Source organism: Canis lupus, chromosome 20 (genome assembly GCF_011100685.1).
Source record: "Canis lupus familiaris isolate Mischka breed German Shepherd chromosome 20, alternate assembly UU_Cfam_GSD_1.0, whole genome shotgun sequence".
Lineage (NCBI taxonomy): Eukaryota > Metazoa > Chordata > Mammalia > Carnivora > Canidae > Canis > Canis lupus.
Genome location: NC_049241.1, coordinates 795,771 through 822,354, shown reverse-complemented (window position 1 = coordinate 822,354; position 26,584 = coordinate 795,771). Strand labels below are relative to the sequence as shown.

The window sequence follows — 26,584 nt, the reverse complement described above, 5'->3', positions numbered from 1 at the left end:
TAACTTGTTTTAATATGAATTCCTTTGTGAATCTAATGAGATTTTGGGTACCCAGTAAGACCCTCTCTCCATGCTGGTGCAACTGAAAGCTATCCTTAATCCCTCCTTGTTGGTCAACATCAATAGTCAGCTTACCAGGAAGTGCTATCACTTTTACCCCCCGAGTATGTTATGTGTGTACCTACTTATTTCCATCCCTGCCCTCCTCGTCCCATGTCCACCATCATCTCTTGCCTGTAGCCTTCCTCCTCGTCTCCCTTGCATTTGCTCTTAGCCCACTCCCATCTGGTCATCACACATCAGCCAGAGGAACTTTTAAAAATACACACCAGTTATGCCACTTCCCAGCATAAAGCTTTTCAGTGATTTCCCAGGGCTCAGTACGATCTGAACTCCTCACTGTTTGTGAGAAGAGGCATCGTGTAATCAAGCCATTCATGCTGCTGTATGTCCTGCTTATAGTAGTCCAGTCACACTGGTCTAATGTTTGTTCTAAAAACTCCCCATGTTCTTTCCTGTGGCACAGTCTGTGGACTTGTAGTTTCCTTTGCTTGTTACTATGATATGGAAAAGGCCAGGCTAAACAGCCCTGCCAACACTTGGAGAAATGTCACCCAAAGGAGACAGATAAAAAGAAACCGTGTGTTCTTCCCTGGTGCAGTGATTCCATGCCTGATACTGCCCTTAGGAGAAGAGATAGAGATGAGAAAGAGACACCAGGATTTCTCCTGAGTAAACAATCCCAGGCTCTCTTCCTGGTGAATACCTGTTCCATGGAAGCGGGGAGCAGGAGAGTAACACCTGCACAGAATGTTAAGGTCACATTTGAGAATCAAACCACTGAACTACCCTAAACTACCAAATACATTGGAATCAAAAGAAGAAGATGACTGAGAAGAAAGTTAGTTATATAAGAAAAGTTGAGAGAAAGATGATAGGGGCTCTGGGGTGGGGCCCAGTCAGTTAAATGTTCGACTCCTAATTTTTGCTCAGGTCATCATCTTAGAGTCATGAGATCAAGCTCAGCATGGAGCTTAAGATTTTCTCTCTCTCTCCCTCTTCCTCTGCCCCTCCCCTTCTCACTTTCTCTAAAAAAAAGAGGAAGAAGAAGGAGGAGGAAGAGGAAGAAGAAGAAAAGGAAGAGGAGAAAGGGGATGAAGAAGAAAAAGAGGAAGAAGAAAAAAAAGAAAAGGAAGGGGATGAAAAAGAAGAAGAGAAGAAGAGGAAGAAAAAGGAGGAGGAAGAGGAAAAGAAGGAGAAGAGGAAGGAGGAGAAGGAGGGGAAGGAGGAAGGGTAGGCAAGGATGGTCCAATATAAATATAACTCATACTCTGCAGTAAAAAACCTAACAAGTAGTACAGAAGTGGTATTCTGAGATATAGTAGAAGAAAACACCTAATATTGAAGAATAACTTACCATTTTCTAAAAGAAACCAGTGACACAGACACGTTCTAGTTAAGCTAGTTATTCATAAGGGCAATGAACCAGCCTGGCCCCAGGCTTTTTCATAATGACATTCAGTGCCAAAGACAATAGAATGAAGTCAATAAACTTCTGAGGGAAAGAGATCTGCCTTTAAAAATAATCTCTGAAGGATAGAGGGATAGTAAAGGAGACAAAATAGTGATGACATTTTGGGGAAAAAAACCCAAATAGATGAGTGATAAGTAACCCAACGGATTAAAAAAAGATTATAAGCTGGTAAGGGAAAAGTCAAGAAACCAATTTGGCTTTACATCAGAGTCCACAAAGGCTCAAAAATTGGTAACACCGTGTACGTCTGGAGGTGAGGTAGGAGGCCAGCTGACAAGCAGACCAAAGATCCTTTAAGAAACAGTGAGAGTGTCACCTCTTGACACTCTCCATACACTGGCAAATATTTAGAAGGTTATTTTATGGAGATGGTTGAAACCAAAGACCTCCTGACTAGGGAGCAGTGTTATCAAGTGAAGGCGGGATTCAGCACAATACTCAAGTTAAGCAAATATATACTGAATCTTTACCCTTCTTCCACTGAGTTCCCAGAACTCTGGCAACCGGCCCTTTACCCTTCTCTGGCCAGAGGTTGGTTAGAGTCTGATTTCTCAGGGGACTCTGACAAGCTCCAAAACACCTAAAGATACTGATAAAGGGTCCCCAAATAAACTTCAAGATTAGATAATGGGACAGTGAAATTCAAATTCAATAAGCTATGAAAATGAACTTTCAAACTTTGGAAAAACAACATTGAGGCATAATTTACATATAACAAGATGAAGATTGTGTGTGTGTAGTTTTATGAGTTGAAACACTTGTGAAAACCATCATTAGAATCAAGATTAAGAATAGTTTCATGACCCTCCCCAAATTAAACATCTTTTAAATTCCCATTTAAAAATAAATAAATAAATAAACAAATAAACAAATAAATCCCCAACATTTAATATGAACAGACAATCAAAGGACTCAAAAGAAACAGACTGTGTACATGTGCAAGAAAGAATGTATTTACACTCGTGAACAGAAAATAGGACGTACCTTCAGAAGTAACATTTAGAGAAACAACAGATACCTGTTGGAAATGCAAAATATGGTATCAGAAATTAAAAACCCATTGGATGAGCATTTATCCCAGAGAAATGAAGACTTAGTTTCATTTCTATGTATACATGAATGGGAATACTACCCAACAATAAAGATGGATGAACAGGCGTGATATTATGGAAAATGGTGAAGTAGGAAGCTCCAGGAATCTATCCCTTCACTAAGACAACAAACTGAGCTGGCAGGAAGTGTTTGAAGCAGTTCTTCTAGAACTCTGGAATCTAGTTGAGTATTTTCAGCGCCCAGAGGAGAGCTAGAGGACGAGGCTGGAAGACTATGGTGGATTTCCATGTTTCAGTAATGCCCAATGTCCCACGGACCTAGCACCGTGGTGAGCAGTTGGCAGGTTGGTGGTCTCTGTTCCTGGTGCAGCTTGCTGGTGCCAGACTGGGCAGCAAGGACTTTGTCCTCCAGAAATTGGGGCAGTGTTTTGACTGCCGGTCCCTGCTTCTGATTGCTGAGAAATTGGCACCAGCCTCCATAAGCTGAAGTGGCTTCCCTGCTGCGGTGAGACTTCAAGAGAGAATATTCTCTTCTCCCCCATTTTGGAAGTCAGACATTTAAGGACATCGTTGTCAGGTCCCTGGGTGACCTCAGAGACAATGGACAGAAACCGCAACAGTGAATACACAGTATGCAGAAACAGCTTGGAAAAGTCAGATGACTCCAGCTCTCAACAAACAAAAAAACAGCAATCTCTGAGGTGGAAATATGTCATTTCCAGGGTTACCATATTATAATACTCAAGACAAACAACAACAGAGCATATATATTGGTTCACTAGGTCTACCGTAATAAAGTGCCACAAATTGGGGGCTTAGACCACAGCATTCTGCTGTCTCACAGTTCTAGGGGCTAAAAGTCCAACATCAAGGTGTTGACAGGGTTGTTTCCATTTGGTTTCTGTGAAGAAGAATCTGTCCCATTCCTCTCTCCTAGTTTTTGGTGTTTCGCTAGCAATCTTTGTCATTCCATGGCTTGGAGACTTTACTTTATCCTCATGTGGGATTCTCTGTTAGTGTATCAGAGTATCCAAAATTTTCTCTCTTTGTAAGACAACATTCATAGTGGGTTATGAGAACCACCCTACTCTAGAATGACCTTATATTAACTAATTGCATATACAATGATCTTATTTCTAAATAAGGTCACATATTAAGATACTGTGGGTTAGGACTTCAACATATGAATTTTGGGAAGACACAGTCCAACTCATAGCAACATACAAAGGAAAAGGAAAGAATGACCTATTTGCAGGAAAAAAAGAATTTGACAGAAATCATTCCAGAAGAAGCGCAGACTTCGGAATTATTAGACAAAGACATTAAATCAACTATTAAATCAATGTAAAATGTATTCAGTGAGCTAAAGGAAATTGTGGACAAATAACTAAAGGAAATCAGGAAAACCGTATCTGAACAAAATATCATTAAAGAGAAATTGTGAAAAGGAACCAAAAAGGATTATATATAATAACTAAATGGTATTTATTCCCAGAATGCAAGAATGGTTCAACATATGAAAATCAGTCAATGTAGTATATCATATAATAGAATGAAGGGGAAAAAAAACACATGATCATCTCCATGCAAAAAAAGCATTTGACAAAATTTAGCACTCGTGATAAAAAAAAAATAATAAACTAGGAATTAAAAGGGAACCTTCTTAACGTGAATAAGGCCATAAATGAAAGATGTTTTTAAAGATTTAAATTCATGTTAGTTAACATATAGTATAGTATTGCTTTCAGGAGTAGAATTTAATGATTCATCAGTTGCATGTAAACCCAGTGCTCACCCAACAAGTGCCCTCCTTAGTGCCCATTACCCACTTAGCCCATCCCTGCTCCAACAACCTTCAGGGTGTTCTCTATATTTAAGTCTTCTATGGTTTGCCTCCTCTGTTTTCATCTTACTTTATTTTTCCTTCCCTTCCCCATGTTTGTCTGTTTTGTTTCTTAAATTCCACATACAAGTAAAATCATATGATATTTGTCTTTCTCTGACTTATTCTCTGTAGCATAATACTCTCTAGTTCCATCCATGTCATTGCAAATGGTAAGGTTTCATTCTTTCTGATCACTGAGTAATAGTCCATTAAATGTATTTACCACATCTTTATTCATTTGTCGGTTGATGGACATTTTTTCCATTTTTCCATCAACTATGGCTTTTTCCATAGTTTGGCTACTCTGGACATTGCTGCTATAAATATTTGGGTGCATGTGCCACTTTAAATCAGCATTTTTTTAATCCTTTGGATAAATCCCCAGCAGTGCAATTGCTGGGTCATAGGGCAGCTCTATTGTTAACTCTTTGAGGAACCTCCACACAGTTTTCCAGAGTGGCTGCACCAGTTCACATTCCCACCAACAGTGCAAGAGGGTTCCCCTTTCTCCACATCCTCGCCAACATCTGTTGTTTCCTGTCTTGTTAATTTTCACCATTCTCAACTGTCTTGAGGTGGTATCCATTGTGGTTTTGATTTGTATTTCCCTGATGCTGAGTGATGTTGAGCATCTTTTCACATGTCTGTTAGCCATCTGGATGTCTTCTTGGGAAAAGTGTCTATATATGTGAAAGACAGGCTTTTATTTTCTCAGTTCTAGAAGCTAGAAATCTGAGACCAGGGGTGTCAGTAGAGGTGGCTCTTTCTGTGGGCCATGACCAAAGGGTATCTCAGCCCCCTCCTTGGTTTGTAGATGGCTGTCTTTTCCCTATATGTTCACATCACCTTCCCTCTGAGCGTCTGTGTCCTAATTTTCTTTTCTTGTAAGGACACAGTCATGTTGGGTTAGGGACACCCTAATGACTTCATTTTAATTACCTCTTTAATGACCCTATCCAAATATGGTTACATTCTGGAATATTAGGAGTTAGGATTTCAAAGTACAAATTTATTTTGAGAGTGTGACATAATTCAGCCCATAATAGAACTAAATGAATTTAGCAAAGTTGCAGGGCATGAAAACACACAAAAATCAGTTGTATTTCTATGTACTTGCAATGAGCGCTCCAAAAAGGAAATTTAAAAACAATCACAACAGCATGAGGAATACTTAAGAATAAATTTAATAAATGTAACCAAGATGGTTAAACCTTGAAACATTGTTAAAAGAAATAAAGGGGGGAAAAAAAGAAAGCAAGACCTAAGTAATTGGAAAGACTTTGGGATAAATCAGGGTGGGTGCAGGAAAAATTAAGTCTATGGCAAAACAAGAGAGTCTTCATTTCCATAGAAAATTAAAAGTTCATGAGAGTAAAATAACCATAGTTTACTATGTGACTCAGATCTGAATAGTTTCATTAAAAAATAGCTTTACTGCGGCATAAGACATAAACCATAACCACTTACAGTGTGCAGTTTAGTGGATTTTAGTATCTTCTCAGAGTTGTATGACCAGTACCACAATCACTTTGAGAACATTTTCATCATCCCAGAAAGAAACCTGGCACCTGTTAGCAGTTGCTCCTTGTTTTCCTCTATCCCCTCTCTAGATCTGCTTGTTGTGGGCATTTCCTGTAAGTGGCATCATTTAGTACGTGGTCCTTTGTGACCGGCTTCTTTCTCCTCACATAAGCTAGTTTCCAAGATTCATCCTTGTTGAGGCATGTGCCACAATATTCATTTCTTTTTTTGCTGATTAATAATCCCTTATATAGATAATACCACATTTTATTCCATTCACCAGTTGACAGACATGTGGACTACTACCACTTCTGAGCTGTCGAGAGTAAAGCTGCCATATGCATCCCTGTACAAGTTCTTGTGTGGACAGAATGCTATCCATTTTCTTGAGTCTATACCTAAGAGTAGGATTACTGAGTCACAGGGAGATTCTCTGTTGAACTTTTTGAGGAACAGGCAGGCTGTTCTTCAAGGCAGAAGACATTTTACCTTCTTGGCAACAATGTGTGAGGGTTCCGGTGTCTCCACATTTTCACCGACACTTGTTATTGTCTGTCTTTTTTGATTATAGCTATCTATAGTGGGTTGAATGGTGACTCCCAAAAAGATATGTCCACAGCCTAGCCCCTGGAACCAGTGAATGTGACCTTATTTGGAAAAAGGGTCTTTCTTTGCAGGTAGAATTAAGAATCTTGAGATGAGATTGTCCTGGATTTTCTGGTCCTATACCCGAGGACAAGTGTCCTATACCCGAGGACAAGTGTCCTTATAACAGAAGATAAGGCCATGTGAAAACAAAAGCAGAGATTGAAGTTTTCACCCCAAGCCAAGGAACACCCAGAGATACCGGAAACTAAAGGGCAAGGAATTCTCCTTTTAGAACCTTTGGAAGGAGCCTGGCTCTGCAGACACCTTGATTTCAGATTTCTGGCCTTCAGAACTGCAAGATTATAAACGTTTGCTTTAAGCCACTAGGTTTGTGGCAATGTGTTGGAGCAGCTCTGGGAAACTGCTACATCTCTTTTTGGTTTCCATTTACATTTCCCTGGTGACTAATGATATTGGGTGTCTTTTCCTGGCTTTACAGGCTAGTTGTACACCTTTTTTGGGACAAATACCTACTTAGCTCCTTTGCCGTTTTAAAGATTGAGTTGTCTTTTTTATTGAGTTCTAAGAGTACTTCATATTCTGTATAGCTGGGTGGCATAGAGCAAGTCAGAAACAGGCTTGCGGTTTAGAAAATCTTGTTTGAAACCTGAATTTTCACCATTTCTTTTCTTAACTTGTCTTTTAGGAAATACTATCTTGAGGTAAAGAAACCTTTATCTTCTATTCCTAACAGCCACAGAGATTGAAAAGTTTGTATTAAAATATGTGAAAGACTTTTCTCTTCCATTAAATACAAGTTAAATCTAATGATTTTAATTACAAATAATCGTGTTCTCTGTTATCTTTTAAATAAAAATTCCTGGGTGGCTCCGTCAGTTAAGGCCTGCCTTTTGCTCAGGTCATGATCTCAGGGTCCTGAGATCGAGCCCCACATCAGGCTCCTTGCTCAGCAGGAGTCTGCTTCTCCCTCTGCCCCTGCTTGTGCTCTTGTGCATGCGCTCTCTCTGTCAAATAAATAAATAACATCTAAATAAATAAATAAAATTTCATTTTTATTACCTATGCACCAACAATTGATGCTTCCCTAACATGTAAAATGTTTATTTCTGGATGGTAGTTTTTTGTTTTGTTTTGTTTTTACTTTCTTTGTAACTTTCTGCACTGCATAATTCTTATAACCTTGTATTTTTATAAAAACAAAGACATAATTCAAAATATAAAATACATAATCCTATTAAAGAACAAAGAATCAGTATTTAAATCCTTCCACTGTGGATTTTAGTTTGGAATTCATTTCTTATCCTGGCAGCAGACATTAATCCCTTGCCTTCTGTGTGGAGCAATTAGGAGGAACAGGCTTAGGAAATGTAACCCCCACGAGTGGAGCATGTGTTGCACTTTGTCCATGTTCATTCCTCGCTGACCAGGCCAAATCGAGGCACCTTAGAGGATGCACTCAGAGAGCTGGAGTGAGGGCTCTCAAGTAGCAGAGGTAGTGTTCTTAATTTCCTTGAATGGCCGGGACTATTTTATTTCTTCTGCTTCTCTTAGATTTGGTGTGACTACAAACCTTGTAGGCAGGTTGTAAATTCATTGAAGCCAAATCTAGGTCTTTGTGCACCTTCTCCAGTGACATAGGGCCTACTGCATTGCCCTGGAGAGTAGTACTCTAGAAATGTTTGAAAATTGAATTAATAAGGAGATTTCTTGGACTAACAGCAGAACAATAAAAAAGGTCGACACACTTGTGCAGGTGGTATTTTGGGAGCGGTGGCCCAGATGCTTCCAGTAGACCCATAAAGTCGAGATCATGAAACTTTAAAGTTGTGACAACTGCTCTAGAGATTATCATCTTTATATAATTAAAGAGTGTATCAGGGAGTGGTTTTCTTTCTTTCTTTTTTTTTTTTTTTAAAGATTTTATTTATTTATTCATGAGAGAGAGAGGCAGAGACACAGGCGCGAGGGAGAAGCAAGCTTCATGTAGGGAGCCTGATGTGGGACTCAATCCCGGGTCTCCAGGATCACGTCCTGGGCTGAAGGCGATGCTAAACCGCTGAGCCACCTGGGCTGCCCTCAGGGAGTGTTTTTCACAGACATTAATCTTGGCCTATTTCTCCTTTGTCTTGCAGGTGTATCATACTTTGTTCTGGCCTCTTGAATGGACAGTGGCCGGCAGAGACAACAATACTTGTTACGCAAAGATAATTTGCAATAAATTGGACAACGTATGTAATAAGATTAGAACTTAAAAAGCTGTCATTTTAAACTGTTGCTTTTAATCCAGTATTTGGGTTTGAATCATCTCTTTAAAGACGGCTTTCAGGGCAAAACAGACGTCCTTCAAATTGTTACCCAGTCCATGTGTTTGTGGAAGTTGAACAAGTAACAGATTGTAATTGAGGCTCACTAATATCTTCTCAAAAAAAAAAAAAAAATCATTGAAAGTTGTCTCCTCTCAAGCTCTCTGACCTGGCAGTGTAGAACCAGATGATCTGTGAAAGTTTGGGTCATCAACTAGTAAAACGTAGGGTGTGTGTGCATTTTGAAAATTGACCGAATGTGTGTTAAAGAGCCTTTAGAACGAGATGCTTGCATGAAGTGAAAGTAGTTAATTAACTGGTTCCTAATGAAGGCTTTCGTTAAAGAAGAATCAGTGGGGTGGAGAGCTGGTGGGCAGAGGCTCTCTGCCTTCCCCGTTATTAAGGTGAGCATGAAATTGATAACAGGCACCTTCATTATCGTAGTTGAAAGCATAGCTTATTTATGACTTGTTTTGGAAAGAACACAGTGTAGAAAGCAGTAGGGCCTGGTTCATCCCTTTTTAAGAATTCGTAACCTGGGAGATGAACTGTAAAATTAGGTAAGTATGAACAGCCATAACTGATACTTGTATAAAGTTTACAGAGTGGTGGTCATCTTTCTGAATCCACCGAATTTTAAGTGTAACAGCAAACAGGTGTCACAGGCTCATGGCCAGTTAGCACATGCCTCATTGCCTGAGCGGTGAAGGCACCCAGAGCCCTAGAACATAGTTCTTGGTTCTTGCACAGCTATGCCAGGCAGTGGAGGGGATATTGGTCAGACACCCCGGAAACGCTGCAGGGCTGTGTCACGTTCCCAGCTGTGCTCTCTGCCGGTGGCCCTGGCTGCATGGTGCTCATTCTGACTGCGAACAACGGAAGCCATCCAAGCTTACCGTTGTGCCAGCTGCAGGTGGCTCTTCCACAGGGAGCCCATGGAGATGGTCTCCCTGCACTGCTGCCCCCTGCTGTGAGCAGCATTAGGCTGATTGGTAGAGCCAGGATGTTTCTATCCTCTCAACAGGGGTGTGGACCCTTGGGCCTGAGGCGTAATTTCAAGGACTGCCCACTCCTCTTGGGACACCTGCCTCTGTCCCTTACCACTCCCCGAACTCACCCTCCACGGCCCTTGCACACCTGCTTAGAAGTGCATATTTTCATCAGAGGTCCTTTGTTTCCCTGGGCCGCCCCCCTTCCCCACTTTGCTCCACAGTACCCATCTCAGAGATTCCGGTTCAGGGGCCTTCCTCGGGGCCCGGAACTCCTGCTCTTCACCCGGGGCTCCTGTCGCCTCCTGTGACGGCCAGCCCTCTGAGACACGCTGCTCCCAGAGCCCTCCGTGAGTGCCCACCTGTAGATGTGCCCGAGGTTGGGCATGCTTTGTTTTCCCTCCAGAATCAGGTGGCACAGGTCTCCCATCTGCCCTCCTGCCTTCCATCTGTTGAGCACTTTCACTGTTGAACATCAGATTGAAGACTAGAGCCTGATGAAAAAAACCTGGACAGCCTAAAATGCAGTGTTACTCTGGAAATACACTCTGGATCTAGGCTCCCCAACCCCCACCCCTGTCTTGGTGGGTCAGCTCCTCCCCTGCGCCTGGTCGCTCCCCAGTAAAAGCCCCCTCTGGCTACACCTGATCGCTGCCTACTTACCTTAGGAGCCCAGGCAGCTTGCTTCCTGGGCCAGGAGCCGCGGCAGTTCCCGACCCTGATGCCTTAGACTTATTCCAGCCTTGGACTTTAATTCAGATTTGTTATGTTGTTGTTTAGCAAGATCTCAGCATAATTTGGAAATTTACATCATACTAATGAACTCCTTCATGCGGTGGGTAAATTGCTTGTTCTAGTAAATTTGAGTGCAAATTAACTCTGGATATGCATTTACTGGCTCATTTAACAGATTCTTACAGTGGTTTGGCTTTGTGATAATGTTCTCTGCTCTGTTCAGCATTAGAGTTCTTTTTCTGTAGTAGCTGCTGTAAATGTTAACTGTGAACTTGCAATAAATAGATTCCTGTTCAGATCATTAACCCACGGGGCTTCTCTTTCTTATGTTTGCATATTCAAGTATCGGGTGATAGGATTCCATGTTCTCGGACCCAATGCCGGTGAGGTTACCCAGGGGTTTGCTGCCGCAATGAAATGTGGGCTCACAAAGCAGCTACTTGATGATACCATTGGAATTCATCCCACCTGTGGTGAGGTACGGAGATAGCTTTGTTTTTATTGATGTCAGTTGTTTTTTTTAATAAATTCATTTTTTATTGGTGTTCAATTTGCCAACATACAGAATAACACCCAGTGCTCATCCCGTCAAGTGCCCCCCAGTGCCCGTCACCCATTAATCCCCACCCCCGCCCTCCTCCCCTTCCACCACCCCTAGTTCGTTTCCCAGAGTTAGGAGTCTTTATGTTCTGTCTCCTTTAGTTGGTGTTCTTTGAAAAACGATCTTAAGGCTGCCTGGGTAGCCTAGCAATTGAGCGTCTGCCTTCAGCTTAGGGCATGATCCTGGGGTCCTGAGATGAGTCCCACATCGGGCTCCCCGCAGGGAGCCTGCTTCTCCCTCTGCCTGTGTCTCTGCCTCTCTCCGTGTCTCTCATGAATAGATAAATAATTTAAAAAAAAAAAAAAAGCTATCCTAAAGCACATCGTCAGGAAGATTTTGTATGAGTAACTGGTTCGTATATTTTAAAGGTTAACCTAGGTGTAATATTCAGAATGTGTTTTCTTAAAGGCTTAAATATTGATGGCTAAATCTAAATTTGTGTGGTTTTCTTCCTTTTGAACAGGTGTTTACGACTCTGGAGATCACAAAGTCGTCGGGACTAGACATCACTCAGAAGGGCTGCTGAGGCTAGCACTGCTGCTGTCTGGGTTTCCTTGTCATTTCCTGCTCTCAGGGACAAGAGGGCCCCCGGGTAAAGTGAGTCGGTGCTCCTGCACCTGCTCTCCTGCATGGGGACCAGTGCTGGACTTTTGTCCCAGCACAGAGATGAGGAAGACGAGGAGACAGGACAGCAGTGGGCATGTGCCCCGCGGGCTCGGCTGGCTGGAGAGGCAGGCAGGCTGCCTCCTTGACGCCTTAGCTCGGAACCGCTGTGAGGTGAGCTAAGGCCGATGTCCTCCATGCCAGGCCAGCTGCCCCTGAAGGACCTTGCGGGCACGCAGTCAGCCAAGTTAACTATTCTGGTTGCTAGTGTTTTTATCCTCTTTCTTCATTGTTTCTCCAAAAGTGGCTGCTTAGTGATGAAAACTGGCCACACAGTGGGGCCCTCCGGAGTGGGGGCCTGGGCTTGGTGTGTCCCCGAGGTGTGTCCCGGCAGTGCCTTTGGGAGCTGGCCGCGAAGCCCGGCGCACAGGTGGGAAAGCGGCCCGCAGGGCCCAGCTAGTCAGCAGGCCCGCCTCGGGCCCCTCCCTCCCCTGATTCGCAGTGGCAACAGCCCCCAGGGCCTCTCTCTCTCTTTTAGTATCTCATGTCAGATACATGCTTGAATTCCTTCTCCGCGTTGATCTTCAGAGCAATATTAAAAAGTTTTCAATACTGAATTATGTGAAATCTAACTAACTTAAAATTGTTGAAAATGATTCAGTCCATATCAGTCAAGTTCAGTAAGTGACCAGGTGATAGGAGAGTCCGTTTGAATCTGCACACCTGTCAGCATCCATCAGGCCCTTGAAATGGGGGCCCACCCAAGGGCCTTTTGGAAGATCTGTTTTCTTAAGGAGCATACCATAGAGCTGCCCAGTGCAAGGAAGGCAGCCTAGTGCTCTCTGGAACAGGACGTTAGCCACTAACCTACTGTTGTAGGTGTTGTGCCCAAGATTGCGAATCTGAGAAACCACCAAGGAGCCGACACCGATGCAAACACACGAGGGTTTATTTACAAGCTCGAGCTTGTGTCCAAGTATACCCGACACAGTGGAGCAGGGACTTGGACCCCAAGGCTAAGAGGCGTAGCAGCTTTATGGGGGCCAGTGGGATTGTAACATACGCAGAAAGTTGCACAGTCATATCGGTCCACACGCAGGTGGCCAGTTGAATCACGATTCACCCTATAGTGACCATTTGAACTGGCCTATCACTTTGGTCGGAATTGGCACACAGTTTTGGCAGGCACAAGGCGGGGTTACATTGTTATGAGCCGATTTCCGATTAGGGTGTCCCCAGGGGCTTGACTAGGGTGGGGCAGCGCCTTAAGCAATAAGCAGGTCATGTGGGGGTCATACGGGAGGTGGCGGGTGTAGCACAAAATGGAATCAGTCCTGCTCTGCTTGTCCAGAGGTAGGGGATTTTTGTTAAATTTCCTGGGTCCCACAGTAGGGTTGGGTAGTTCTGTGTCAGAATTTCTAGGCATATGTCTCAAATGAAAAATTTTAAAATGTTAAGCAGTTGGGGAATATCTATAGATGAGGCTTTTGCTCCCCTCTTTGAAGGCAGGGAGTGGAGCAGGGCTGGGGTGGGGTTAGGGACCTAAGGACCTGACAGAGGATTGATTCAGTTAGTAAGTTGCCTTTTTATTGGGGAAAGAAAGATACAAACGTAATTGTCTAAAAAGCAAGGCTGGTTGTAGCAGTTGCTATAACCCGGGTAGAACAGCATGGTGAAAACCTGGAAGATGCTATTAATTTCCACTGGGCATGGGGTGGGGATGGTTAATTGATCAGAAGTTAGTGAAAACAGCTGTATTTGAACTGAACCATGAGGGAGGAATAGGATTTCAAAGATTTGAAGCAGTCTGGAGAGGCTCTGAATGATCCTTTCAATGGGTTCAACTAAAATTCTACATAAAATAATTTTAAAAAACTTGTTACTGTGTTGCTGAGCACCACAAACAGACAATCAAGGGTTTATAGGACCCCAGATGAAACTGGGAAGCCTAGAAGTGGGTTTTGCTTTGCACTCAGCATAAAGCAGAAAACCTTAAAGCCCAGGCCTGCCCGGGTGAAGTTTCAAACAGGAAACCTTTGTGTAAAGCTGGGACCCCAATGGGCTGTATCCCCGTGGGAGGGGGGTGTAAAACACTCTGCTTCTCAGAAAGAAGCAGCAAAGAAACTTGGCTCTGTTCTTAGGAGGAAGGAAATAATCCACCCAAAGAATTTTAACCACTGTCCGGGCTGCAGGCCACTGGGGAAAAAAAAATTGCAAGGAAAAATCAACATCCTGTATTATAGTAGGGATTTGAATATTCCTCAGTAATTAGATCAAACAAGAAAAGTCAGTAAATTACTCAGCTGTCAAGAAGAATGAGATCTTGCCATTTGCAATGACGTGGGTGGAACTAGAGATTATTCTAAGCAAAATATGTCAACCAGAGAAAGACATACCATATGATTTCACTCATATGTGGAATTTAAGAAACAAAGCAGGTGAACATAGGGGAAGGGAAGGAAAAATAAGATGAAAACAGAGAAGGAGGCAAATGAGATTGTTAACTATAGGAAACACACTGAGGGTTGCTGGAGGATATGTGGGTTGGCAAATGGGGTAACTGGGTGATGGGCATTAAGGAGGGTATGTGATGTAATGAGCACTGAGTGTTGAATCACTAAATTCTACCTCTGAAACGTACTATATGTTAACTAACAAGAATTTAAATTAAAAAGTCAGTAAAAATATAGATTTGAATAATACAATTGACAAGCGCAGTTTAATGAACTGAGGAAGAAGATCGTATTCAACGTGACAAGTTATGTCAAGCACATGTGGAATATTTATGAAATTTGCCTATGCTAGCTTTGACCAGTTTCACAAGACTGGTGTCATACAGGAATGGGCAAAAAAGACTTCTGTGGGACTAACACTAGGAATGCAGAGATCTGAAAATCCATACAGTATGATGGAAAGTAGAGCATGGAGTTAGTGTGTGGTGAGGGAGGTTTTAGGGGGGAGATCAAGCTTGAAAAAGCTAGGTTAGAGCCAGGAACCAGTCAACAAGAAGCGAGGAGTTCTGGAAAAATTTTTTCTGGAAAAATCCTTGACTTAGAAGAATGATAGACTTGGGAATGCCAGGTCCTGTGATTTATGACATAGGATAAATGACAGAATAAGTTGTTTAACTTTTATTCATGTGTTAAGTATGCACAGTATTGCCTGTTTCACTTAAAACAATTGAACACATTAAGTTTCCAGCATACTGCCTCTTGGTGTAGGATATCTTGGCTTCTGTGATGATGAGTAGCCCTAGTAAGGAGAGTTCTAGACACACAACAATATGGCCAATAGATAGGCTGATGGGAGAAATACTGACAAATCAGTGCTTTGGTAGCCTCAAAGTTGGACTCCTCAGCTGCAGGTAGTCATATCCTTGTGTTCTCTCCTCCCACATTGTACCCGGGTTGGTCTCTGTGACCAGTAGCATTGGGCAGATTTGATGGTATGCACTTCTAAGATTAGGTCATAAAAGGATTGCAGCTTAAGTTCCGGTCTCATGCGTTGTCTTGGATCACTTACTCTGGGAGAAGGTGGCTGCCATGCCATGAAGACTCTCAGGAAGCCCATGAAGAGGCCCAGAGGGTGAAGAACTGACATTTCCAGCCAACAGCAAGTAACTAAGGTCTGCCAGCATCCACATGAAAGAGTGTGGAAGTGAATATTTCCCAGGCAAGTTTTCCTGTGGCTAGCAACTTGACTGAAATTTCATTAGAGATTTTGGGCCAGTGACTTTAGGCCACTCCCAGAGTCCTGACCCTCAGAAACTGCGAGATAATGAACTGTTTTTTAATATGCTAAGTTTTGGAGTAATTTGTTACATAGCAATAGATATCTAATATGACTACCAAGGAAAATTAAAAATAATACAAATCTGACCATATAATTAAAATGTTGGGATTTTTTTTTTTCCTAGGACAGACAAAATAAAGCTCATACAGATTTGAGATTTCAACAAAAAAGGATTGGAGCTCAAATTTAGCACTGAACTTCTCATCATGGAGAAAGTAACCCTAAACAGGAAAGCTCAAGAGGCCTCAGTGGAGTGCCTTCTGAGTTGGTGGTCTTGGGCTTTGGCTATGGTGGGTCCCTGCTAAACTTCCATGGAGCATCCATGATTGTCAAAGCTCACATTAAAAAACCAAAAACCCCACAAAATCCTGGGGAAGCCTATTCATTATACAAAGTTGGGTTCATCAAATTTAGCAAGCGAGAGCAGTACCTTGAAGGAGTCTTGGTGTCTTCTCAAATGGGAGCTAGGGAAGAGTGCCTAGAGGATTTGGAGGCCAGAGTTAGTTAAGGTGTAGTTATACAACAGAGATTAGTAAGTGGGTCTGGGCAGCAGTTGGCCAGAACTTGTAATTGAGGCTAGCTGCTGGAATAGTGTCAGTGGTCTTATCTTTAGAATTTGGGATGAGATGCCTGGGTGGCTCAATTAAGCATCCAACTCTTGATTTTGGCTCAGGTCATGATCTCAGGGTCTAAGATTAAGCCTCACATTGGCCTCCGCATTCAGCACAAAGTCTGCTTGAGATTCTCTCTCTCCCTCTCCCCCTGCCCCTCGTACTCACACATGTGAGCTCTCTTAATCTAAAATAAAATCTTAAAACAACAACAACAACAACGGGCTATATGAGATCATACTGAGCTCCTGTTACTATAGTCTTCTCTTGGAACTCCTAGCTCTAAGTAAGCTAGAGTTAAAACAGTCCAAGCTTAGATGACTTGACTGATGTGGTTTAGAATACCTTATCTGTTTTGGAGTAGTAGTACAGTTTTTCAAATTATGGTTTATTTCCCAATGAAGAACCATCCAGTGCTTTTAAGCATGGTGTGACAAAGAAACCTGTTAGGAATTTAATGCAAGAGATCACTAAGTATGCTTCCACCCATGCTACCAGTTGTAATATCCCACCATAAACAAATTGGAAGAAATATGAAATGACTACAATCAACCATGGAACAACAGTGCAGGACTATGATCCTTAAGAGAAGGGAAACATGAGGGATCCCTGGGTGGCACAGCGGTTTAGCACCTGCCTTTGGCCCAGGGCGCGATCCTGGAGACCCGGGATCGAATCCCACGTTGGGCTCCTGGTGCATGGAGCCTGCTTCTCCCTCTGCCTGTGTCTCTGCCTCTCTCTCTCTCTCACTGTGTGCCTATCATAAAAAAATAAAAATTAAAATTAAAAGAGAGAAGGGAAACATGAGATGACCCCTCCAATTAACCCAAATTTCTGCAGGGAAGTTTTCAGACTGTAAACAAGGGAGAACCCAAACAGCCTGGCTATCTTGCAAGGTGGGGGTTGGAGTTCAGGGAGGTTGAGGTAGCTAGAAGTTGCAGGTTTGGAGCTATGTCGAAAAGGGCTCCAGAAATCTGCAATGGGATCCCCTTGAGTCTTTGCTGGACATTAAGCTAGCCACACATCCTCAGAGTAAAATCTTAGAAGGTAAGGCAAGAAATAATGGGGAGTTGTAAGTTTGCTACAGGTCTTAGAAGATGAGGAAAAATTCTAATTGACAGAGGAGAGTCCTCAGTAATACCCCCAGGCATTAAGTAGAGATCCATTAATGAATGGGGTCATGCCTTAGGAATAGATTGAACTGTCCCAGGAGAGAAGTCTACTGTAGACCTACCCTGACAGTGTATAAAAATAGGCCTTAATGGGATCAAGATGATTTGGAAGTCACTGCCTGCCCTGCAAAAGAGAGCACAACACTAAAACAACAAAATACTCCACAATATAAAAATAATGTCCAATAGCCAGTCAAAAATTAGTAGACATGCCAAGAAGCAGGAAAATATGACCCATAAGGAAAATCAATGGAGATAGACCCAGAAATGACTACCTGACTGAACTAACACCCAAGCATATTAAAACTACTATTAAAACTATGCATAAGTATTTAAAGGGAAGCATGAAAATAATGGGGGAAAAAAGGAAGATATTTAAAAGAAATAAAATAGCTTGTAGGGATGAAAAATACCTGTTTCAGGGATTTCCATGACCATTAGCTAATTTGGTGATTTGCTGGAAAGACTTGTAGGAGAATGTTAAGTTATGCCTGAGGTTTACTACAATAAATATATATATATATATATATATATATATATATATATATATATATATATATATAGTTGAGGAACAGAAAACAGGCAAATGTTAGAAGTCACATGAAAGCTTCTGAGTCTTGTCTCTGTTGAGACTCATACAAATGTGCTTTTCCTCACAATGGTGAATTGCAGACTCACAATGTATCTCCATCCAGGGAAGCCCACTCAAGTCTTGAAATTTAGAGCTCTTAAAGGGGACTAGTCACATAGCTATGTGAGCAGCAATGGTGTGGACCCCAATTCAGGCATCAAGTGCATATTATATATCTTCATGTTTACTTTAAACACTTATAGCCTGCTTAATCTACAGCTACTGCTTCAGTTATATATCAGAACATAACTAGTAACTATGTGAATATCCAGGAATTTAGTTTTCAGGGCTTGGCCAGACAGAGATCACTGCCCTGGCTACAGATGAGTAAGAAGTGAGTAAAATAGACCTATGCATTAACTGTTTTCTCACAATACCAGATTAAGATATTCCATTGGAAAGGATCAACAGCAGATTAAATTCCATAGAAGAAAAAATTAATGACTTAAAGTTTTGGATAGAAACTATCCAAACTGAAGGACAGAAAATAAGAGTGGAAAATAATAAAAGAACTTAGACTCGGTGAACTCTAGAACAATATCAAGTGATTTAATGTATATAATTAGAGTCCCAGAAAGGGAAAGGAGGCAAGGGCAGGGATGGGTTTTATAGGTTCAATGAAAATACCCACAGATTCAAGTCTTAGGACTAAAAGGCTTAGCACTAAAGGGCTTTTTACCTCAATTTTTTAAATCCAGTACATCATGCCTGGCTTTCAACAATAACAAAATTATAAGACATACTAAAGGACAACAAAGTTTGAAGATATAGAGCATCAGACTCCAATATGCCAGAGGTGTTGTAATTATCACACCAGGACTTTAAGACAACTGGGATGAATATGCTAGGGGCTCTATGGAAAAAGTGGACAGTGTGCAAGAACAGAGGAATAATATAAGCAAAGAGAGAAACTTAATCAAAAAGAAATGCTAGAAATCAAAAACACTAACAAATGAGGAATGCCTTTGTTGGGATCCTCAGTAAACTGGACATGGCCAAGGGAAGAATCAGTGAGCTTGACGGCATGTTGATAGAAACATCCCAAACAAACACAAAGAGATGAAAGAATGAGAACACACACACACACAGAATCTAAGAATGGTGGGACAGTTTCTAAAGGTGCAACATAATTTAAATACCAAAAAGAAAATAAAGTGAGAATGGACCAGAAGAAACATTTGAAGTAGTCATGGCTGAAATTTCCAAAGTCAGTTACAGCAGATGCCAGACCACAGATCCCAGGAAGGTCAGAGAATACCATGGAAGATAAGCATCCCATAAACTACACCTGGGAAAATAATATTCAAACCATAGGAAATCAAGGAGAAAATCTTAAAATAAGCTGGGAAGAGGGGAGCCCATATCTGTAGAGAAACAAGGATAGGAATTATAGCAGCCTTTTTGTCAGAAACTATAAAAGTAAGAAGAGAGTGGAGTGAAATATTTCAGACATTGAAAGGGAAAACCCACCAACTTGATATTTTGTTTCAAAATTATTCTTCAAATACGAAGGAGAAATAAAGACTTCCTCAGACAATGTCTGAAGTGGCATAGTATTATTTGAAAGTTAAAAATCTATATTGGAAACTCTATGGCAATCACTAAATTTCAAAAAGAAGTATAATATGTGAAGGCAATCATGTAAAATGCTGAACTAAAACTAAGGGAAACAAAAAGGGCAAAAAGAAAAAAATGAATGCCACAGAACCGTTAGAAATATGGTTGATATTAATCCAAGTATATTAGCACTGAAGATGTGAATGACATAAGCACATGAAAAACTCTTGTAAAACACATGTAAACTCTTGTAAAAAAGAGTCTGACTCCACTTTTTGATATTTGCTGACGGCATCTAAGTGTCACCCCTTTGTCGTTCCCTTCTGCTCTCATCTGGGCAGGCTGGTAAGAAAACCCAGGTGTTCTCCTCTTTGTTCCCAATGGGAAATTCAAAACTTGTAAGCCCGAGCCCATGAATGGGAATCCTCACTCTAGTCTACACCTTAACCACCATAAAAATCCCAGTCCAATCTCCTTACCTTGCTTTCTCAAGCTATTTTTGGACCAGCAGAGAAGTCTTCCCTACTCTCCCAGAAAGCTTCATTATGTGAGGAATAAACCTTCTAATACCCTCTTGGACTGTGCACATGTCCTGGTCATTAATCATCAGTCTTGATCTCTGAACCACATTTTGGGTGAGGGTCTGTCCTGTGTCTCTGAGTAGCCATGATAATTGGCACAGGGAGCAGGGTGTCTAGACAAGGACTCCCACCACTGGAGAGTTCTTTTATTTTGGCTTGTTAACTGTATTTGCTCTCTGCTGGTGAGCTACTGTACTTTGAGCTGCTGCTTGCTGCTAAGTTTGCACTTCGAGCTGTGTTGCTTTGTGCTGCATTTGCTTAGTTCTACCGAGCCTCTGTGAAAGATTTAACTGGCCTAAGTCAGAAGTTTTGATAATTTATATTTAGGGACAGAAGTATGGGATTGGGACTCTCCTTAAAGTGGTCCTGGGTCATGTGTCATGAGTTGGATCTGTGTATCTCGGATTGAATCATGTGTCTGAAGCATAAGCCATAACTGATTCTAGAATCAGAATAATGACATCAGACAATGTACCTGCAATTGAGGTACATGCTATAAAATAACTGCCTAGTACTCCTCAAAACTGTCAAGGTCATGAAAAACAAGGAAAGTCTGAGAAACTATCATAGCCAAGAGGAACCACCTAAGGGGACATGACAAGTAAATTTAATGTGGTATCCTAGATGGGATTTTGGAATAGAAAAAGATTTTAGGTAAAAACTAAAGAAATGTGAATAAAGTATGGACTTTAGTTAATAATAATGTATCAGTATTGGTTGATGAATTGTACCGTGTGCCATACCAATAAGGCAACTGGGTGAGGGGGTATATTGGAACTCTACATTATCCTCCTTCTCTTCCTTCTTTGTAAATCTAAACTGTTTAAAAATAGAAACCTTTTTCTAAATGAGAAAGATCCCACAGACATTTAAAAAATAGTAGACTATCCTGATCAGTGCCAGTATATTCAACAAGTTTGAGAAAAAATGGACAAGTACCTAAAAAGACACAAATTACCAGAACCGATTCAAGAAGAAATAGAAAATCTGAAGAGCACTACATTCATCAACTAAATAGAATTTATAACTTAAAGCCTTCCCACAGTGAAAAATCAAGGACTAGATGGTTTTGCTATCAAATTCTATCAAACATTTAAGGAAGAAAAAAACAAATTCTACACAAATGTTTTATAAATAGAAAAGGAAGAAGACTTGCAAACACATTTTATGAGTCCAGGATAACCCTACTACCAAACACTGACAAATATTTCAAAGAAAAAGATAGCTATACACCAATATTACCCATGAAAGTCAGCTCAACCTTCCTAACAAAATACCATCAAATTGAACCCTGCAAAAAAATAAATAAATAAAATAAAATAAAATAAATAAATAAATAAAAAATTGAACCCTGCAACATATAAAATGGATGATACATCATGACCAAGTTTGCTGCAAGAATCCAGGATTGAGGGCAGCCTAGGTTGCTCAGTGGTTTAGTGTCGCCTTCAGCCCAGGGCCTCCAGGATCCTGGAGACCCCTGCATGGAGCCTGCTTCTCCCTCTGCCTGTGTCTCTGCCGTGCTCTCTGTCTCTCATGAATAAATAAATAAAATCTTAAAAAAAAAAAAGAATTCAGGATTGGTTCAAGTTATGGGCTGGGGGAGGAGAAAACAGTATAGTTATTTCAGTGTTCTAACAACAAAGCATTGTGAATTGAAAATGAGATTATAACAGTATATAAATATGAAACACTTTGAGATAGATCTAATGAAACCTATGTAAGATCTATAGACCCAAACTATAAAACATTTCTGAGAGAAATTAAAAACTTAAATAAAAGAAAATATATGATTTTCACTATTAGAAAACTCAGTATTAAGTTACTCCTTTCTCCTTGCATTGATTTTTAGATTCCGTGCAACTCCAGTAAAAAATCCTAGTAGATCTGCTGGCAAAAAAAAAAAAAAAAAATTCAGGTCACCTGGGTGGGTCAGTCAATTGAGTGTCTGGCTCTCAGTTTTGGCTTAGGTCATCTCGGGGTCATGGGATCATACCCTGCGTTGACTCCAAGCTCAGCGTGGACTCTGCTTGGGATTCTCTCTCCCTCTCCCACTGCCCCTCCACCGCCCCTCCTCATAAATAAATAAATAAATAAATAAATAAATAAATAAATAAATCTCTTTAAAAATTCCCTTTTCTTTCATCTGAGAATGTCTTTATTTCACCTCCATTCCTGATGGATATTTTTGCTGGGTATAGAATTCTGGTTCTTTCAGCATTTTAGAAATGTTGTGCTTTTGGGGTTCTAATGGCAAATCTGTCATAGTTTGAATTGTTGTTCCTCTATAGGTAATGTGTTGATTTTCTCTGGCTGCTTTTAAGGCCTTTTGTTTTTAGTTTTTATCAGTTTGATTATGATGCATTTAGGTGTGGATTTCTTTGGTAGATTGTTTTGTTCACAAAATTTCTTTAATACATAAATTTATGTTTTCTTGTTAAATTTGGTAAGTTTTCAGCCATTTTTCTTTATTTTTAAAAAAATATTTATTTATTTATTCATGAGAGTTGGGGTGGGGGGCAGAGACACAGACAGAGGGAGAAGCAGGCTCCACGCAGGGAGCCCTATGTGGGACTCGATCCTGGGTCTCCAGGATCACGCCCTGGACTGAAGGCAGTGCTAAACCGTTGAGCCACCTGGGCTGTCTGCCATTTTTCTTTAAATATGTTTTTATCCCTGCACTCATCTTCCTCTCTTCTGGAATTCTGATGACACAAATGTTTGGTCTCTTATAATTACCCCCACAGTTCCATGGGGTTCTGTTCATTTTTTAAAATCCTTTTTCTCCCCTCTCGGTTGTTTAGAGTGGGTAATTTCTGTTGATCTCTCTTCAAGCTTACCATGTTCCCTGTTGTCTCTATTTTGCTACTGAGTCCAATAATTTCTTATTGCATTTTTTAGTTCTAAAGTTTCCACTTATTCTTTATGCCTTTTGTTTCTTTCTTGGGACTTACTACCTTTTATTCACCTCAAGAGTGTTCCTGTTGCTGGAGATTTTTATAACATCTGTTTTCACAGCTCTATCAGCTATGACTACCTGTGTTACCTCAGCATTGGCATGTATTTATTGCCTCTTCTCATGCAAATAGAGATTTTACTGGTTTTTCATGTACCAAATTATTTTGTATTATATCTCAGATATTTTGGGTATTATATGTTTCTTGGTGTTCTTGAAATGTTACATAGAGTTGACATTTTTGTTTTATCAGGCAGTTGAGCTGATCGTGTTCAGTTCACAAGTTTGAGCAGCCATTCCATTTTGTTGTTTCAGTGTTGGTTCTTCTTTCATAGTGTCTGTACCCAGTATTCACACTATGACTGGGCTCCCCTGTAATTCAGTTCTCAACATCAGTAGTATGTTATAGGGTCATATCCATGAAGATACAGTGTGGGGATTGAGCCCAGAGGTTAACAAACAATTTTATGGTGTCACTTCCCCATATTCCTCCCCCTCCATGATCTCAGCAATATTTTTTGGTTCTCTGGGCACCACAGTTGGAGATTTATTTCCCACACTCTGCCACACACTTTATGAAATTGTGTCCACATCAGGGGCCCAGTGGTTCCTTTCCCTCAGAGTTTTAGGTACCTGTCTTCCCTGTTGTTCTAACACCAGCAGAGGGCAGAGAGAAGAGAGAAGAAAACCCACTCTCTCTGAGGGTTAGGAAACTCTCATCCTCACTCCTGAAGCCAGAAGTAGAAAGGTTTCAACTAGCTCATTCTCCTTATCAATACCTTGGCTTAGCATTTCAGGATATATTGAGTCCAGATTGGGGGCTACCAAATAGAAAATAGATGGTAAACTAACTGCCAATTTGGTGTTCCAATTCTTTTTTATTTTCTCCCCTAATTCTGCTACTATTTACTTTCCACAGGCCTCATTGCTATTCTGCATCCTGTCCAGGTTTTTTTTTTCCTGTCCAGATTTTATAGCTGGCAGAGACAGGATGGAATGTGCCTACTTTTTCTTATGCCAAACTAGAACCTCCCAGAAGTCTTAAAAAAAAACTGTGAAAAAACAAATACACCAAAAAAAAAATTGGCAGAGGACCTGAATAGATATTTTTCAAAAAAAAAAAAAAAAAAGAGATACAGATGGCCAATAGACCCATGAAAAGATGTTCAGTATCCCTAATCATCAAGGATATGCAAATAAAAACCAAAATGAGATATAACCTTATACCTGTCAGAATAGCTGGTATCAAAAAGACAAGAAATAACTAGTGCTGGTGATGATGTGGGGAAAGGGAACTCTGTGCACCATTGATTGGAATGTAAATTGGTGCAGCCACTGGGGGAAACTGTACAGAGATTCCTCAAAAGATGAAAAATAGAAATACTATATGATCCAATAATTTCACTAATAGGTATTCACCCAAAGAAAACAAAATACTAATTTGGAAAGACACATGACCCCCCATGTTTGTAACAGCATTATTATTTACAATAGCCAAGATATGGATGCAGCCCAAGTGTCCATGGACAGACGAATGGGTAAAGCAGATGTGAGGGGTGTATATATATAAATCTCCTCCACCATCACAAAGAATGAAATCTTGCCATTTGCAACAACATGGATGGACCTAGACGGTATTATTCTAAGTGAAATAAGTCAGACAGAGAAAGACAAATACCATATGATTTCACTTATATGTAGAATATAAAAAACCAAACAAATGAACAAACAGAAAGAAACCCATGGGGATACCTGGGTGGCTCAGCAGTTGAGCATCTGCCTTCCACTCAGGGCATGATCCTAGGATCTGGGGATCAAGTCCCACATCAGCTCCCTGTGAGGATCCTGCTTCTCCCTCTGTCTATGTCTCCATCTCTGCCTCTCTCTGTATGTCTCTCAGGAATAAATAAATGGAATCTTAAAAAAAGAAAAAGAAGAGAAAAACCCATGAATATAGAGAACAAACTGGTTACCAGAGGGTAGGAAGGTAAAAGGAGTTTGGACAAAATGGGTGAAGGGAAGTGGGAGATACAGCCTTCCAGTAATGGAATGAGTAAGTCATGGGATGAAAGCCACAGCATAGGGAATAGAGTCAATGGTACTGTACCAGCATTGTATGGGGACAAATGGGGCTACACTTGTGATGAGAAGAGTATAACATGTGGAGTCAGTCGAATTACCATGTTGTACACCTGAAACTAATTTACATGATGTGTTAACTATACCCCAATGAAAAAAAAGACAAGACAGAAAACAGGGGTGCCTGAGAGGCACAGTTGGTTAAGTGCCCTACTCTTGGCTTAGGCTCAGGTTATGATCTCAGGGTCATAAGATTGGTCCCTGTGTCAGGCTCCAACCTGAGTACTGAGTCTGCTTGGGTTTCTCTCCCCCTGTCCTCCTGCTTGCTCTGTCTTAAATAAATAAATAAATAAATAAATAAATAAATAAATAAATAAATAAATAAATCTTAAAAAAATAAAGTTTGTGCAGATTAAATAGACTTCTGTATCATGTCTAAAAGATAAATACAAATAAAAATAAATTGTGAAAAACTGAATGTACAATTTGTATGAAGATGCAGTGGATTTCCAGATAGCCTAAACTACATTGGAAAATAGAGGTTTATTTCTTTATTACTTTATTTCTTTACTTACTATAACACTGCAGTAGCCAAGACAGTGTGGTATTGGCATAAGAATGTATAATAGATCATTGTAACAGAAACACAGTCCAGAAATAGACCCATATATATTGGTCAGTTTCTTTGACAGGTGTACTGAGGTAAATCTATGACAAAATGATAACCTTTTCAACAAAATGAAAGATATTGCTGGAACAATTGGACATATCCATACGGGGAAAAGATGAACGTTGGCCTTCTCAAATCACAAAGAAAAATCAACTAAAATGGCCTGTAATAAAAGTCAAAACTTCTAGAAGAAATCATAGGTGAAAAATTCATGATCTTGAGGTAGGCGAAGACTTCTTCACTTTCAAAAAGTATGAACAATAAAAGAAAATATAGGTAAATTGTACTTGATCCAAATTTAAAACCTCTTTGAGAGACTGCATTTGAACCACCAGTTAGGAGAAAAATATTTGCAATGCACATATCAAACAGAAGACTTGTGTTCAGAATATATAGTTTCCTTACCAGTCAGTAAGAACAGAAACAACCCAATAAAAATGGGCAAAATATTTGAGCAGAATTTCTTCACACTTGGTAACAAAAGTACACACTTGACCAAGAAAAGCAACGTAAAACCATTAACATCATCAGGGGAGGGAAATACAAGTGAAAAACATAGCAAGAAACTATTGCACATTCACTAGGAGGGATAAAATTTATACTGACAAAACCAAATGTTGGTGAGGATGTGGAGCAACAGGAACTCTCATACATTTTTCGTAGGAATGTGGAATGGTTGAACTACTTTGGAAAACAGTTTGGC

General features: G+C 40.6%; 1 protein-coding gene across 1 annotated transcript in view; it reads left to right on the top strand.

Moving 5' to 3' along the window:
• The window catches only part of TXNRD3 (thioredoxin reductase 3), a 61,561-nt gene extending 49,134 nt beyond the window's left edge, over positions 1-12,427 (top strand). Inside the window, exons 14-16 of the mRNA NM_001122778.1 lie at positions 8,734-8,829; positions 10,972-11,106; positions 11,693-12,427. Coding sequence (NP_001116250.1) covers positions 8,734-8,829; positions 10,972-11,106; positions 11,693-11,761 — 300 coding nt within the window. The 3' untranslated portion in view covers positions 11,762-12,427. The remainder of the gene's footprint in view (positions 1-8,733; positions 8,830-10,971; positions 11,107-11,692) is intronic.
• Positions 12,428-26,584: the final 14,157 nt, after the last annotated feature.